The sequence below is a fragment of the Eretmochelys imbricata genome, chromosome 2 (assembly GCF_965152235.1).
Source record: "Eretmochelys imbricata isolate rEreImb1 chromosome 2, rEreImb1.hap1, whole genome shotgun sequence".
Taxonomy (NCBI): domain Eukaryota; kingdom Metazoa; phylum Chordata; order Testudines; family Cheloniidae; genus Eretmochelys; species Eretmochelys imbricata.
In genome coordinates, this window is record NC_135573.1 from 121,267,093 (window position 1) to 121,285,275 (window position 18,183).

At 41.8% G+C, this 18,183-nt stretch overlaps 1 protein-coding gene across 1 annotated transcript in view; it reads left to right on the forward strand.

The window, feature by feature from the left end:
- The window catches only part of VPS4B (vacuolar protein sorting 4 homolog B), a 33,697-nt gene extending 17,878 nt beyond the window's left edge, over positions 1 to 15,819 (forward strand). Inside the window, exons 9-11 of the mRNA XM_077810736.1 lie at positions 2,496 to 2,715; positions 9,884 to 10,024; positions 14,236 to 15,819. Of these exons, the coding sequence (XP_077666862.1) occupies positions 2,496 to 2,715; positions 9,884 to 10,024; positions 14,236 to 14,337 (463 nt within the window). The 3' untranslated portion in view covers positions 14,338 to 15,819. The remainder of the gene's footprint in view (positions 1 to 2,495; positions 2,716 to 9,883; positions 10,025 to 14,235) is intronic.
- The last annotated feature ends 2,364 nt before the right edge of the window (positions 15,820 to 18,183 follow it).

Genomic DNA, 18,183 nt, shown 5'->3' on the forward strand with positions numbered 1-18,183 from the left:
AGTAGATCCTGAATGTGTGGCCAGGGGGTCCTGTGGTCACCTTAAATAATACCAGTCAGACCAATATTTGGTTGCATGCAGTATGTGCTGGTGCCATGTAGGTCTCTGCCCCTTTATCTCCCTCTTCTCACATGCACAAAGTTCTGAGTTTACCTCAGTTGAAAACACCTACTTCGTCTAGTCTTGAGGCTTTCTTGAGCAGAGAATGGCAGTTATGCTGAAGTGCATTCAAATGAGAGAAGCTAATTTTCTGGTCTCTGTAAGTATGGTAAAGGGCCAGTGCGTGGACTTGTTGCACCACATACCCCCTAGCTCAGTGGTTTTCAAACTGCGAGTCGCGACCCAGTACTGGGTCACGGAATGTAAGGCACTGGGTCGCAGTGGCTCTGGTCAGCACCGCCAACCGGACCGTTAAAAGTCCTGTTGCGGTACTGCCCAGCTAAGGCAGGCTAGTCCCTACCTGTTCTGACACCGTGCTGCGCCCTGGAAGTGGCCAGCAGCAGGTCCAGCTCCTAGGCCCTGGGGGTGGGCCACAGGGCTCTGTGCACAGCCTCTGCCCCAAGCACTGGCTCTGCTGTGGGGGAAGAGTAAGAGGGGGCGGTACCTGTGGGAGAGAGCCACACAGAGCTGGACCTGCTGCTGGCTGCTTCAGGGGGCGCAGTGCAGTCTGGACGCCAGGACAGGCAGGAATCCTGCCTTAGCACCCCCATTGCGCTGCTAACCGGGAGCTGCCCGAGGTAACCCCGCACCCCAAACCCTGAGCCCCTCCAAATCCAGAGCCCCCTCCTGCACCCCAAACCCCTCATTCCCAGCTCCATACTAGAGCCTGCACCCTCAGCCCACAGTCCTGACCCTGTCCCGCACCCTGCCCCAGCCATGAGTCCCCCTCCCACCCAGAGCGCCATCCTGCACCCCAAACCCCTCATCTCTGGCCCCACCCAGCAGCCCTTACCCCCACACTCCAACCCTCTGCCCCAGCCCTGAGCCCCTCCCACACCCCAAACCTCTCATCCCCAGATCAGTTGGGTCGTGGGCATCAACAATTTTCTTTAACTGGGTCGCCAGAAAAAAAAGTTTGAAAACCACTGCTCTAGCTAATATTTTGTGGCAACTTTTCCAGCATTGAAAAATGAGATTACATTGTGCTTTGCTTGCATGCATTTTGGGGAAATAATCCCAGCAGTCTAAGAACCAATAGTCACTGTACTTGTCAGGGAGAACTGCAGTTCTAAATCCTCCTAGTAATACCATATCAGGAGGAAGGCTTGATTAAGGTACCAAAATTTGTAGCAGAGTCTCGCTGAACATGCCCTGAAGTTACATTTCAGTTGATGAACTTTATTTAAAATAGATTTGTAAACTTCAGAGACATTATTAATAGTTGTTCAGCCATACTTTGGTTAATTGAGCAAAAACGCTGTTTTGATGCTCCACACCTCAAAAATATTGAAGGGATTTTTGTCCCTTGAGCTTCTTCTAGAAACAAAATCTGTCTTCTGTGACTAAGGGTTTGTCTACGTGGAGATTTAGTGTGCAACAAATCAGGGTGTAAATCTACAGCTCAGTAACTGGCAGTGTGGACCCTGCTACCATGCATTATGGGCACATCTACTGTACAGGTGAGGGATGTGATTCCCCTGCTTGTGTATACATGCTCTCACTAGCTCTTACCACGCTGTTGCTAATATAAACAGCAGCGTGGCCATGGTAGCATGAGTAGCAGCAGCAGAAGCCCAGCCTAGAACTGTTGAGTACTTACTCTACAGTTTCAGGGAGGGTACATACTAAGCTGTCCCTCCACTGCCGCTACCCATGCTACCATGGCTACGCTGCTGTTTATAGTCAGGCTAGCTTGATAAGAGCTAGTGCAAATATGGGTCCCTGAGCAGGGGAGTCACATCTGTGCCCTGTAGCTGGAGTCTAAAAGTTACATAGTATGCTTTGATGTACAGTAGATGTGCCCATAATGCATGGTAGCAGGGTCCACACTGCCAGTTACTGAGCTGTAGATTTACACCCTGACTTGTTGCACACTAAATCTCCATGTAGACTGCTGTTTCAAACATAAAGCACACTGTGGAACTTCTACTGCATGGTAGCAGGGTCCATGTGACCAGTTAGTGTGTGGCAAGCTAGTGCACTATAGAGTCACACCCCGGCTTGCCATGCACTAAATCTTTATGTAGACATGCTGCAAGCATGGGATAATTTCAAACCCATGGGAAGATTTCTCAGTCATGAAAAGGAAGAAACGGGGTTATAATATTCTGAATGTAATTTTAATTAGTGATTGTTACTATGGATATTACAGTACTTTTTTTAGCAGACTTATAAAATAGTGCTAAGATTCCCCACACTCACTTCATGCACGCACACACTCTTAAAGCTGTAATGCTCAGATTGCTTCCTTATTCCTTCTAGTTCTGTTAGACCATTTGCATAAACTGCTTTCCATCGAGTACCTGCAAGAGTGTTTGTGGCTTTTTTAAATTAAGGTTTGAGAAGCGTATTTATATTCCTTTGCCTGAGGACCATGGTAGGACTGCTATGTTTAAGCTTCACCTTGGGAGCACCCCAAACAGCCTGACAGAATCAGACTATCGAGATCTTGGAAAGAGAACGGATGGCTATTCTGGTGCTGACATAAGCATCATTGTTCGCGATGCACTGATGCAGCCTGTTAGGAAAGTGCAATCAGCCACTCACTTTAAAAAAGTAAGTATGTTTAAAAAAAAAAAAAAGTTGCGGAATTTCCAACTCTTAGTTTCTAGAGTTCAAATCTCCTTTTATTTTGAAATTTCTGGCAATTGAGCTTTTAACTTCTGATTAATATTACTTGTATGTGAATTTTCATATGTTTTTAATCTATGAAAAGAATGTACATGCTAGGACAAAGAGCTTTTCTCTTAGCTCTGTTTCAGAGAACTGGTCTGGGCATGGCACAGGAATCCAGGAGTCTGTAACTTGTATTCCTGACTGACAAATTTCCTCTGACTGCTGCGTAAAGGGACACCACCGACTTTGGAATCATCCACTTAAAACCCACATTAAAAGTAGCTAACTTCAGGTGTTAACATCTTCCCTGAGCTCCATGAGAATTGGCAAAGGCTTTTATATTTGCACTTTTCTATTGTATTTCTCTTCTCTGTTGCTATAAGAAAAGCCTATGCAGATGGTAATTGCTTATACATGAGCACTGAAAAATCTGAAAAGTAAATAAACAGGAATAAATAAATAAAAAATAAATTTCTCCATCTTTAAACTCTAACAATCTTAGGTGTTGGGACAGTAATGCTTTAAAATATTTTGAGTGACTTTTTTTAAGTTGATGTCACCTGAGCGCTCTGAGCAGGGACTGTATCTCACTATTTGGACAGCACCTAACATCTTGTGGATTACTGCCTCAGCACTTAACACGCAGAGGTACAATGAAAGGACTTTTAAAACTGCCATGGGATTCCATGTATATTGTCTTGCAAGGATTTCTATATCAAATACAGTCCATTTAAAAATGATTTTTCTAACTGTTGGACTTGCAAGCTCAGCTTTCCATCTCACAATGCTACCAAATCCTACAGGCCAAATTAGGTCTGTTACATCTATGGAACTCCTCTGCCTTTACAGAATTTTCCCAAGTGTTACTGATTGGGACTTGGTAACTAATTCTGTTGATGCACAAAATGCAATAGAATTCAGCTTGCCCGCCTAGCTTGGTTGTGCGGTGCTAAAAGGAATTTAAAAACCTTACAAATCTTTTTTGTCAATATAGTCAGAACTATCCTTCTGCATATACACTAGAAGCAGATCTATTGAGTAAGGTAGTGCTGTTCTTTCTATAAAATCCCTTTTCAGGGTAGAACTATACTTAAATTATTTATATTTCCGATACAAATTTTGTTTTGTAGCTGTTAAATTAAATCTACCAGAAACTTATATAAGCTTCTCTGCACAGGTGCACGTTCTCTTCCTTTAGCAAAAGTAAAATCTCATTTAACATGTGTTCGTTTTTGAAAGCATAGTTTTCCTGTTTCTCTCAGAAAACATATCTGTTCTCAAGATGGTGAAGGAATGGGGTTTCATTTAACTTGTATGTGGTAGCAGTTCTGCCGCTCTTGAGAGGCAGACATCTCCAGACGTCCCGTTTTTAAAGGGACAGTCCCATATTTAAGCCCTCCTGCAGGTGTCCCAACTTTTTTCTTAAAAATGGGCCAATTGTCCCATACTTTGTCTCCTTCTCCTTTCTCTTCCCCCTCTCGTCTCATCCCGTGCCCTGGGTTCTGCCCCCAAGGAGTGCGGAGCTGCTACGTCCCCTAGGCACCCTCCCCTGTTGAGCCACCTCTCTCTGGCTAGGTTAGCTGAAGGCCCTGCAGTCAGGTTCCCTGGGCCCTGGTGCACAATGCATCCTTAGGGCTTAACCCCTTCCTGCCTGCACTATAGCCGGTGGACAGGAGGCAGCTGGGTTATGTCAGTTGCCTGCAGCAGCCTAAAAGTGTTAGCTGCCTTTCGACACTGTGCGGGCAGGAAGGGAAAAGCTGCTTCCAGCCACAGGAGAGGGGGATAGAAGAATGAGCTCTGCAAGGATACGGACCAGGTCATCCCTTCCCCGCATCCTCCTCCCCTGTGGCTGGAAGCAGCTCCCGTCCCTTCTCTCCTACGCAGTGCAAAAAGCTGTTGCTGGCCACATGCTGGGGTGAATCCTGGCAGAAATTTCGTGAGGGGGGCATGTGACTCTGCGTGTCCCCCCCACATGTTGCCTCAGGAAAACACAGCACCAGGTACCAGGAGAGGCAGGTCTGTCCTGGGGGCCCAGCTAGGCATGGAGGGTGGAGAGCGCTGGGCAGGGAGTGTCGGTTCGGTCTCTCGCACCCATGTGAGAGAGATGTACTGGAATGTGTGTGTGTGTGTCACCTCTCCCCATGTGAACCCATAATCCTTAAAGATAAAAAGATAAATAAAAAGAATCCAGATATGCAGTATTTCCTTTTTAACAAGGGCTCTGTTAACTTGATGTTAGTTTGTACTGCATAGTTCTGATTGATTGCCGTTGAACTCGGTTGAATATGAGAAATTTTACCAGGTGTTCCATATTGAGCATAGGGAAATATGGTCAGCCTAGAGGGTAGTGTCTTCTGTTCAAATTAGAAAAACTTTTGTTAGATGGAAATTAATTCACACACTGTGAGTTTTTTTAGTAAAGCCTAAATTAAACTGAACTGCTACAATTATTTCTGGTTGAAGCTAGGGTTCTCATCCTATATCACCTTCAAAGTAACACATTCAGCCTCACAACACCTATGGCAAGGCGGGAGATATTCCTATTTTTATAGATGAAGAAATTGAAGCACTGTTGTTAAGGCTCCATGTACACTACAAAAATTGTATTGAAAGATATAGTTGTCCTTCACCTAATTAGAACACAGCTGAAATTTGTAAGATGCATTGGCCTCAGACATGATTTTAGAGTCATTTATGTGACCCATTGCAACATATTAGGTCCAGGCCACACTAAACATTTTAATTGTGCTGTAACTAGGTAACAGAGGATTGTGGATTGTAAACAGGCCCCAAATTATTTTCCCTGGGTCACAAAAGAAGTGTAAGGCAGAGATGGGAATAGACCTCTGGTCTCCACTCCCATTCCTTCTCTAATAAAGACCACACTTCATCTGTGACCTCGTATTTGTTCATGCCTAACAGTGACAATTATAGTAGCCTTAAACCCTGAATAGAACCACATTTAGTTCTTTCAGGAATGGTAGCAGCTAAGTGGTCAATAGTACCAAAGGCTGATAATGAGCAAGAGAACATATTTAGATTCCATCACCATGAATAGACTGCTAACCTGAGGGATCAACAGCTTTTTTTCCATGTGATACACCCTGACTGCTGTACTCCAGATTTAACTGGAAATGCCTTATTCTGATGGTGGATAAACACTGATATTTTAAAAATAAATTACATAAGTACATTTACCTTTTTAAAATAAAACTATTTTAAATATGAAATTATGATGACCTATGTTAAGGACTAAACTGTCACTCTAATCTATTTAATTTTTTTTATATAATTAATCGGGAGGTGCTGGAGTCTTAAAGTAAAACTGGTGAAAGTTACTGGTTGAGCACCTGGAATCAGAATTTGTTAGTTTCAAATGCAAAACAAGTTTTAATAATTGTTTTTCCCATGTATCCAGCACAATTAAGGAAGTTTTATTTAACTAGTAAAAAAATTTAAATATGGAGTTCATTTTTAATTGAAATCCAACTTCTTTCTAAATATAGCTTGACACAATAAAAATCTAATAAATGAGAAATGCATTAGTCACCATTTTCTAACATAATAAAAAGGTACAAAATTAAGACTCTGAATTAAATGTAAGTAAAGCTATATAGTTCCTTCAGTAACCATGTATAGTATATCCTGATTAGCAAAAAAAGAAAATGTAGTGTAAATACTCTATTTAGTTGTAAATCAACATGTTTTAATGGTCACTAGCTAATGAGGATCAACTTCTCCTTAGGAGAATAAAAAGTACAAATGCAAAACAACATTATTTAAATCAAGGTTTCCTGCTTGCTGATTTAAATCATAATTAAAATTGGTGATTTAAATTATCGATCTACCCTGCTTTATCCCAGTGTTCTCCATAGCCTTCCCTATCCAAATGTTTTACCAGTGTGCTGGAGTGCTGCTTCAGGAAAAGCTTAGCCTATCTGCTCTGTTGTGCCTTCTGGGATACAGTTACCTTAATCATGGGTGTCAAAAGCTTAGCCTTATCAATTATTTGTATTATATTAGCTCACTGTGATTCTGATCAAGGCTTATAGGTTCTAAGTGCTGTACCAGTACAGAGTAAGCCATTCCTAGCTCTGAAGAATGTACAGCCTATTTAGACGTATAGGCAGACAAAATATTCAATATGTCAAAAGTATAAGACTCATTAGTTACATTCCCCCCAAATCCCTGTACTTTAAAAGCAGTTTGCATGTATTCTGAATTATTGAGGATGTATAATACAACAAATGACAATGTAAAATAGCATTGTCGGCACTAGTTACATTATTTAAAAATGTGAGGCACCTAGTAAGTTAACTCTGGTCATATATATTTTGGATATATGACTGTGGAAATATATAAACTAGGGCTGTCAAGTGATTAAAAAAATTAATCTGGATTAATAAGTGATTAATCACACTGTTAAACAATAATAGAATACCATTTAAATATTTTTGGATGTTTTCTACATTTTCAAATATTGGTTTCAGTTATAACACAATTCAAAGTGTTACAAATACATTGCTCACTTAATATTTATTTTTTGTTACAAATATTTGCACTGTAAAAAGCAAAAGAAATAGTATTTTTCTGTCCACCTAATACAAGTACTGTAGTGCAATCTCTTTATCATGATAATTGAATTTTAAAAGGTACAATTATGTACAAAAAAACTGCATTCAAAAATAAAACAATGTAAAACTTTAGCGCCTACAAGTCCACTCAGTCCTATGTCTTGTTCAGCCAATTGCTCAGACAAACAAGGAGATAATGCTGCCTGCTTCTTGTTCATGTCACTTGAAAGTGAGAGCCATTGTAGCCGGCGTTGCAAAATACCTACATGTCAGATGCACTAAAGATTCATATGTCCTTTCATGCTTCAACCACCATTCCAGAGGACATGCATCTATGCTGATGACAGGTACTGCTCGATAACAATCCAAAGTAGTGCAGACCAACAAATGTTCATTTTCATTATCTGAGTCAGATGCCACCAGCAGAAGGTTGATTTTCTTCTTTTGGGGGTTTGGGTTCTGTAGTTTCCGTAGCAGAGCGTTGCTCTTAAGACTTCTGAAAGCATGCTCCACAGCTTGTCCCTCTCAGATTTTGGAAGGCACTTCAGCGTCTTAAACCTTGGGTTGAGTGCTGTAGCTATCTAAATCTCACATTAGTAGCTTCTTTGCATTTTGTCAAATCTGCAGAAAAAGCATTGTTAAAATGAACATGTGCTGAGTCATCATCCAAGACTCCTAGAACAAGAAATACATGGCCGAATGTAGGTAAAATAGAGCCGGAGACATACAATTCCCCCCCAAGGAGTTCAGTCACAAACTTAATTAACGTTATTTTTTTTTTAAACGAGCGTCAGCATGGAAGCATGTCCTCTGGAATTGTGGTCGAAGCATACAAATGTTTTGCATGTCTGGAACATAAATACCTTGCAGTGCCGGCACAAAAGTGCCATACGAATGCCTGTTCTCACTTTCTGGTGACATTGGAAATAAGAAGTGGGCAGCATTATCTCCCATAAATGTAAACAAACTTTTTGTCTTCACGATTGGCTGAAGGAGAAGTAGGACTGAGTGGACTTGTAGGCTCCCAAGTTTTACATTGGTTTTGCGTGCAGTTACGTAACAACAAAAAATCTACATTTATAAGTTGCATTTTCACGATAGAGATTGCACTATAGTACTTGTATGAGGTAAATTGAAAAATACTGTTTATCATTTTTACAGTGCACATATTTGTAATCAAAAATAGTATAAAGTGAGCAGCGTACATTTTGTATTCTGTGTTTGTAATTGAAATCAATATATTTGAAAATGTAGGAAAACATCCAAAATAGTTAATAGATGTAAATTGGTATTCTATTTAACAGTGCAATTAAAACTGCAATTAATCGCAATTAATTTTTTTGAGTTAATTGCGTGAGTTAACTGTGAGTAATTCATAGCTAGGTTCCCTGTAAGCTGCACGGCTGCGCAGCAGGCTATTTAGGGCCATGCAGGTCACCCGGCCCCTACAAAGGTGCCAGGGAGAGGAGCCTCTCCCCAGGCCCACCGGAACTGCCGCGGTTGGGGAGAGGCGCCCCTCCCCGGCCCAGTCCAGGCCTGCAGAGCTGCCATGGCTGGGGAGAGGTGCCCCTCTCCCAGCCTAGTCCAGCCCAGCCCCCCTGGATCTGCTGGGGAGAGGAGCACTTCCCCCAGCCGAGCCCCACTGTAGCTGCAGTGGGGGGAAGAGGCACCCCTCCACCCAGTCCAGGTGCTGCTGTGGAGTGACAGCTGGGGGGAATCCTCTCTCTCTCCCTCCCCCTGCTGTAGCCCCAGGGCAGCCTGCACCTCAAATCCTCATCCCAGAGCCCTCTCCACCCTGCACACCAACCCTCTGCTCCAGCCCTCCCATCTGCTATGCACTCTAGGATGACTGTCCAGATGTTATGGGAAGGCTGATAGTGCTGGGTGATCTGCCCCTACTATTACCAGAAAGTGGGAAGGGTGTCAGCTGTAACCCTTGGCGCTCTCAGCATTTCCCTAATCCAGTTTATAGATTTGTATAGTTGCTTCAAGCAACTTTTGGCACTGAGAGTCATCTACAAGAACTTAGACCTTACCCAACCCCAAAAGAAGCGGGGTAAGATAAGATTTCCCTGAAGTGACCTTTATGTTCAGCTGTTGCTGCCACCACCCTCATGGTCAAAAAAGATCTGGCTTCTGTTTCACAGGACTTCAGCAAGAAAGTGGAGCCTACTAGTGGGAGGGAAGTCAGACTAAAAAGAGGGCACTCTTTTCAAATAAGGCCAAAATTTATTTCAATTGTCAAGAACCTCATATGCTTCAAATATAGTTAGGTTTTATGTTTTCAAAAAGTGTTAATATTTACTAACGGGTGATTTACCAATAGTGAACCTTTTGGAAGGTGCGAATAAAATAACTCCCCCCTCTCCCACTCCTTGCACGGTAAATAGTGAAAAGTTCTCTCAACGTCGATTACTTTCTGTAGCAAATAATGTATTGACTGGCACTTGGGGTTTTTTTAGCTTCTGTCTGTGGTCTATAAGTTTTTCTAGAACGCTTCACTCATATGATTTTTTTTTTAATTTTATTTCCAGGTCAGAGCACCATCACTGACTAATCCAAATATTTTGGTAGAAGATATGCTTACTCCGTGCTCACCAGGTGATCCTAATGCCATTGAAATGACCTGGATGGATGTCCCAGGGGATAAGCTGTTGGAGCCTGTTGTTTCCATGGTCAGAATTTTGTTTTTATTACGAAATGTGTTCCTTCATGCTTCATAGAACTTTATGATAATCTTAAAGCAAAGTTTTCCACACATGAGTGCTTGAAGCTAGGCACCTAAACTAGTGGCCTGGTTTCAGAAGGGCTGAGCACACCCATCAGCACTCAGTTAATCCCAGCATGCCATTTTAGTCATGAGTCTGGCACGGTTTGTTCAACAGTGCTGAGCTCTTTTTGTTATACAGAGCCAACTCTCCCCACGCTGACTTACAGCTTCCATGTATTCATCCTGCCCATCTGCTGACATGCAGCTAGAACCTCTTTGTGGTCAGCTGTTAATTGACTGGTATACCAGGTGGATCCTCCACTGTTCATCCCTGCTTTTCAGTGGTCCCTACCACCCAAACACCCCTCAGGTTCTTCCCCTCTGTTGTCACTGATTTTTCCATCACTGTCATCCCTGAATCTCGGGATTGTATTGCTTTATTGAGAGAATATAGTCAATTGTTATACTGTAGGCTGATTTTTACAGATCAAAAATGATGCTGAAAACTCCCATTATCAAATATAATCACTTGTCACAAAATTGTATATGTATATAATGGTAGTTGCAGTGGATTTCGCACAAAGGTGTGTGAGGACCCCCCCCATTCCTTTACTCGTCTCTTTAAAATTTATTTTTAGTCTGGAGCATAGAATATATTTACCATGTGTAGAGAAACAACAATTCTCTCCTGTTTTTATAAAACAGATCATAGTCTTCAGCTCACTCAATTTCAGTTCAATCAATATAGCGAAATCTGTTACATGACACTTATTGGTGCCATTTTTTTTCTAAGAATTGCAAGACCAGATCTATACAAAATAGTGGATATAAGTATATTTGGCTGGAGGGAGCGTTGAGGAGAGATTTGAGCCGCCGCCATACATGTTGTACCTATTCAAGTAGTAACTGAAAGAGTTTATCAGATCATCAGTGCTCATGAAATTTAAAAGTACTAGCTGGGGTATCTTAGCTACAACTTTTACTCAGAGTAAAAGTAGTCTGCACTGGGGAACTTTTAATTAGTAGTAGGTTTATCTCAGACTAAATAGGATTTAGCCCAAGGTACTTGTTGTCTACTGGGCAGAAAGCCACCTCAGGTTCTTATGATTACCTATTTGTCTCAAAAATAGAAAAAAATATAAAGCAATCATGCATTATAAGCTGTCAGTGGAATGACACAGACACCTTTGACATGGCATCTCTGGCATGACTAGGGAGTTCTGAAAGCAGTAGCCAGTCGTAGCAGGAGTCTATTTGCTGCACTTACAGAGAACTTTATACGGCTCTGGGTGTGTGTATTTGACCCTGTTCTCTTAGTATAGAACAGAGATCAGCAACCTTTGGCACACGGCCCGTCAGGGAAATCCGCTGGCGGGCCGAGACAGTTTGTTTACCTGCAGCGTCCGCAAGTTCGGCCGATTACAGCTCCCACTGGCCGCGGTTTGCCGTTCCAGGCCAATGGGGGCTGCGGGAAGCAGCGTGGGCCAAGGGATGTGCTGGCCGCTGCTTCCCGCAGCCCCCATTAGCCTGGAACGGCAAACCGCGGCCAGTGGGAGCTGTAATCGGCCAAACTTGCGGACGCTGCAGGTAAACAAACTGTCTCGGCCCACCAGTGGATTTCCCTGATGGGCCGCGTGCCAAAGGTTGCCGATCCCTGGTATAGAACATTTTAAAACAAACTATTTTTCACCATGGATGTCTGACTTCTTGCATTTTACTGTCTGCATCAGAACTTCTATGTGAACCTGACCAGTCTAATTTTGCCATCCATTCTAATACAATTCTTTAGTGTTAAAAGCCTCTATAGTTGGAGTTAACTTTTTTTTTAGCAACTAGCTCTTTACTTAGTTTTCAGTGCTTCTCCATCTCCTCCTTTCTCAAAAACAAACAAAAACTAAAAATTAAACTATCCGTATTGTATCTGTGCACCTTCAATGGGTATTTGCATAAGTTAGTCATACACAGATGTGTGTGCACACCCAATTTTGCAAGTCTAGCCCTGCATCTCGATCTGATGGTCTAACAGGATTTCTTTTGGGCACTATGTAGAGCTGGTGTGACACTTTGGAGACTACCCAGACTGGTAAAGGATTCTGTTTCCACCTGCCCTGGTACTTGGGGGCCTGTGTACTGTGCAGCTATGCTTCAGATCCCTGACATCAGTAGCCAGCGCGTAAGCCTAAGGTGTCACCCTGGCTCTCCCTAGCCTACTTGCTCTTTTGCAAGGTGATACCAACAACCCTTCTAGTCCTGTGTCTCCCCACATATGTCCTCCCAGGTACTTGGACTTTTCCCCTGTGGTTCGTTGCCCCCAAAGGTGTGACACCAGCCCCCCAGAACTCAGTTCACCATGGCCTACACACACCACACAGTTTGCCCAACAGAGACCTGTCTGGCACAAAAATGAACAAAAAGTTTTATTGAATAGAAAATCCACAGATCAAAGACAAAATAGTAAGGGAAAGCAAACATCTGACTCTCACAGAAAATAAACCTGAAGACAACCTCAGGCTTTACGCTTCTATATCAGATAAATTCCTTTTTCTAATACAAGTTACTTTTGCCTTAATGCAGTTTTCCAGCTATAGGAGCGATCCAGCATTCACAGACCACCTCGTGCCTTGACTGTCCCCCAGCTTCTGAATTAAAAAAAACCCTCAGCTCAGTTCCAAGCCTGCCTTTAAAAGGGTTTTCCTTTTCTTTGTGTTTTTGTTCTCTCAGTCCATGATGATTCAAGGTTAATCACAGTTGTGAAATTTCCTCCTGATTTGATGTTGGGGAGCCACTGTGCTCTTTTCAACTTCGAGTTACTTCAGAGACTTTCCATTAACTGTAATGGCCCACCATTGTCCTTTCCTGGTACTTGAAGGCCTAGTTACTTGAAGCCTGAACAACTGTTTTGGGAGGTGCCCCTCCATGCCGGAGTGCTCACCACCCTACTGTAAAGTATGGCTGAAGCTGCCGCACAGTTTTCTATATATACAAATACATGAATGTGTTTATGTATCTCATAATGATTGAGTGTAGCACACTACAAGATTTCATAAAAGACCTTACTCGATATACTTTTATAGTACAGTAACATTTCTATGCAATCAGTTGATTTAACTGCTTATTTTGGGGGTTCAAACCTTTTGTTCTCCCCTTGGGGTGTCTGGACCCAGATTGTTACAGATGGTATTGTTGAACGTATTTAAGGAACCCAAGTTCTTCACTGGCAGCAATCCTATGTTTGTGTCTTTCAGTGTTAGAAATCAGCTCTTGTTCTTAATCAGATCAGGCATTAATGCCTTTTAAAGAGTAGTCAGTTAATTTTGTGATCATTGTCTGCAAAATAGTCCTGTTCACGTTTCATGTGTTTGGCAGTGTTTTTTAAATAATATGGTTTGTAATGTACCAACTCCAATCAGTACTACCTAGGATTGAAACTACAATTTTCTGTACTGAATATTAGTAAGTGCCTTTTTATCTCCAGGATTCTGGCTTCATAGATAAACTTTTTCCCCAGTTTTAGCCTACGAAAAGCTGGTGTGTCATAGTGGTGGTTGGCTGAATTGAAATGACACCTATATTAGCCTTTTGAGACTTGTAAAAACTGTTTTTGGTAATTGGAGAGGGTTTGCCTATCAGTCATGAATAGCTAAACTTTGCTAGATATCAGTTATAAAATATTTGTTTCATATACCAACGCAGCATCTATTGTATTGTACCATGGCATGTACTTGAACACCTGATTTTTCCTCCCTTATATAAGTTATTGTAGTTAAACTTATGATAGTGAGCAACAGTCGACAGACCCACCGTATGAAGTTGTTGTTCCCTTTCACTAAGCAATGACGAAACAAATTGTGTGCTGGTTACCGGAGCAGGTTAAACCTAAAAGTTTTACTGGCCAAGGTTTCACTGTTAGAAATGTCACTGATATACCTCTGTATTTATTCATGGACCACATATTTTGTATTATGGAAAGTATGCATGTAAATGTTTTTGGGTCATTTATACTTTTGTATGACTTGTTAATTCCACGTTTCATGGCTGTCCCAGTTGAAGATTTTTTTCCAGTGTGCATATTAGCAGCACGATTATTGGATGTGATATTGTTGCTAATGTTGTGTTTATGAAACTACTTCTGTAGTTCTTAATATATTCATCTGTACTATTTTCTTTCTCTGACAGGGTGATATGCTAAGGTCACTAGCTAGCACAAAACCAACAGTAAATGAACAGGATCTGGAAAAATTAAAGAAGTTTACAGAAGACTTTGGTCAGGAAGGCTAAACCAAAGACAGTTGTGGAACACTCAACCTTATATTTTCTCTTTCATAGGTATTTTTGCCTCCTTATTGATGGCATTTCAAATAATTGCCAGTGAAAAAAATCACTTCCTTCTTACTTTGCACATGGAATAGAAGATATCTTTGCAAAGACCCTTTGAGCTTTTGTATTGTATTGTTTTCCTCAAATGTCTATTAAATGTCTACTGAGAGGTAATACTAAGAGTATAATTTTAGGATCATATGGAAAAGCAAAAGTGATGTGGTAAATTGTATTTAAATATTAGAAATCTCTTAAAAGATTAGTTAAGTTTTACTAAACGTTAAATTTTAGGTAATATCTGGTAGGCCTGGCTATAAATTATTGATGAAGTCCCATTGGGCCCAACAATGAATGACCTTTTTTGGTGTGGGAGAGGACGTGTGTAACTGTCAAGTGTTCTGAATGTCAGTCAATTAGCCTGCACATTAATTGCTTTATTTTCAGTTCAATAAGTACATCAAAATTTGCTAATAAATCAGATATTGCAGATGTACATGTACTGTAGAATAGGTAAGCAAAGAACACTGTGATGGGGGCAAATATTTTGAACTTATGTAATGGCCAGTACTTATGATAAATACAGATATTGAACTGGTCCTTGGCTCTTTTTCTGGTATGCTGTGTTTAATTATTGCCTTAAAAAACAGCAAACTTTTGTTTTTTAATTCTACTAGCTGATAGACATCTGTCACTGTGCAATCTAGCAAAGACTCACTAAATTTAAGAATCTTGGAAGAAAGTTCTTCACTGATTTTTTTTTTTTTTTTTTTTTAAATCCAGATTTACTTTCAGCGGGAGTTTTGACCAAACATACAGAATGTTTTAGAGTACTTGCATAAGATTACATAATTGAAGGCCTGCAAGATACAACCAGTCTTTGAATGTTGTAAGGGAGGTACTTCTGGAACTAACGTATAATCATATTTTCAGAACTTGGGAAATGTAGGGAGGAAGTAGTAAAAGGCTACAACTTTGAGATGATGGGCTAAATTGTCCTAAGTACCTCCTTTAATACAGTGCATAGCACGTATCAGTTTAATGCTTAAAGATTTTGACAATACCTCTCTAAACAAAATACACTAGTAGTATCACGTTACTTTCAGTGACTTTTTCTAAAGGAGTCTGGATTCTAAGATGTGCCTGAATGTAACTTACAACACTATAGTGTCAGCATTGAGTTTGTGCCTTGTAAGTTTGCACTGTAGATATGAAAGATCATTGAGGTATTTAGAATACAGTACATTCCATTATTACTGTAAAATTCTATCCCTGCATATGCTTTGTTTAACTTGCATTAAAAAAGTTTGCACATTTCATAGATATAATATATGTTCACTTTTTGATGGGTTTGGTTTTCTTTTATGTACATATTTTGTGTACTGTATAAATCATAGGACTGGTGAAATTTGCTGTGCTTAAATGAAGTAAAATGTCATAGTACAACTACTATATTCAGTTTATTCCTTCAGTATTTTCACGGGGGCCTTGGACAAACTTTCTACTGCAGTTCATGGGTACAGTTTGCACTATTACACAGAAGCAATCTTAAGTATTTCTTATAATTCACATAGTCCTGAAACTTCATTTCCTTTTCAATAATCTTTCACTGTCTGTATTGTATACACCCAAATTCCTTTTTACATCATTCACGTCAATGAAGTAGTTGTTCCTTTGTCTCACATTGCAGTCCGTGTGCATAATTCTAAATATTTACAACCCTGACAAAATTGTTTAGTTGTGGCAAGTGTTCTGTGTTCAATACTTTTGCTATAGCATTATCAACTTGCATTTCTTATTTGTAATGAGGTCCACAGATCCATGACATTGGGTATTGTGCTCCATGCAGCCTTGGAGGCAGGCCAGACTTGTCACTTGGGGGCAGGGAAACTGTGGCTCCATCTCTGAGAAACTGCCAAATTTCATCTGTTTCTCCAGCTACAGGCAGGCAGACAGACCGTTTCGCCCCCAACCCACTTTAAGCCATTTTCTCCCTTTTTCTTTAAAATTTGCTTTGATCGTCAGGTCTGTTGTAAGAAAAATCCCCTGTGCCTGGCACAGATGACAGCAACACTCCTGGTACCAGGAAGAGATTGATCCCTCCTTTCCCTCCCCCCACCTTCCCAGTGTAGGGGGAGGGTAGGTTGAAGCACAGTATCAAAGGGCCAGGGAAGCTTCCTACCCAGCCTCTGGAGCTCTTGCCCATAGCCATGTATGTTGACCACAGAGCAGCTGCCAAATCCCTCCCCCTGCATTGCTTCAAGGGCAGGGAGCTACTACTAGGGATCTAGAGAGAGAGCAAAGAGAGCAGGCCAGCCTCTTCCTCCATTGCACAACAGGCCCCTGCAGTGGCTCAGCTTGATATCCCTGGGGTGGTGTCAGCCTAGCTCCAGGCCACATCCAGGGATCTCCTTTACACAAAGCTTGGGACCCTGGGAAGCCCCCAGCTGCAACCTTTCTAGGATAAAATCCCCTTTCTCAGGGCAAGAGTGCTACTTTAAAGAGTAACCACAAGGTCCCTATCCCCCTCCCTCCAGGGAATCATCTGTCTGAAATGTTTCTCCTGAGAAGGAGGAGAAACCAAGATGAGGCATTAAATGAGGTTTCACAGATGTTCAGACCCCCAATAGTTACCCCAACAAAGCACCAAATAAAGCCCCAGTCCCATTCATCTTCTGAAGAGTCTGATTCAGGGGACTCTTCTAAGAGGCATAAGGTCAAATCTGTTTCCCTCTAACTGCATACATCTGCAAAAAGAGGCAGGACAGATAATGTTCAGCACTTGGTTTGCCCTGTTCACCTTCCTGGAGTGTAACAGGGCAGATAATCCTCAATGTACCCTGTGAGTGTGCCACACCTAAAGACTGGGAAAGCAGTGGGCTGGTGTCCTCAGATGCTGCAGCAGGTTGCCATGTGTTAATGGGCTGTCATTCCTAGCTCTCACTGTGGGTCACTTGGCCCTAATGTCCTGGATATTGCTCTCAGCTTCTGTTGCAGGTTGCCATGCTTCATTACCACCTCCTTCCCACAGCAGATAACTATGGAGCAATAAGAGGGACATCAGTCCAGACATGGAAGAACTGACAGGCACTAATGGACCTCTTGGCCTGTCACTTCTTTCTTCTATCCCATTCTGTAAGGCCAGAAGGTTCCTCAGTTTGCACCAATCAAAATTCATCCAGGTGACTCAACTGAAAATAAACATGCCTTTGTCCCTACTGGTCAAGGACTTATTTCTAACTGGGAAAAAAAAATTTTTACCTGAAAAAGTGGCCTTGTCTCTATACAGGCCCTTCAGAGGCAGCCAACTCCCGGCAGGCATAAGCTCAGCCCCCTCCTTTAAGCATGAAAACTGTTGAGGGCATCAAGCCAACAAGAATAAGAGAGAATTGTCATTTGACACCCTAAGTGCCCCCACATGCTTTCACAAGCAATGCTGAGGTGGGCGGACAGCATTGCAAGTGTGGTCCTGCTCCGCCTAAGAGCTTCTGCCTGAGGAGGAATCGGGGCATGCAGACAGCCATCCTAGATCTCCTATGCATGGGAGCAACTGAACCTGTCCCACCTCTTCAGAAGAAAGAGGCCTTGCTTATATTATTCCTAGTCTCCTCCCTTCCCTCCTCACTAAAAGTCAAGGCTCCAAAGCACTTGTTGACATCAAGTAAATGAACAGATACCTTGAAAAGAAAAACCAAAATTCAAGATGGAAACTTTAAAATCCATACTAGCTGCCATCGATGAAAGGGACTGCAGGACATCAGTAGATGTGAACGATGCCAATCTCCATACACCCATTCGACAGTCTCCCAG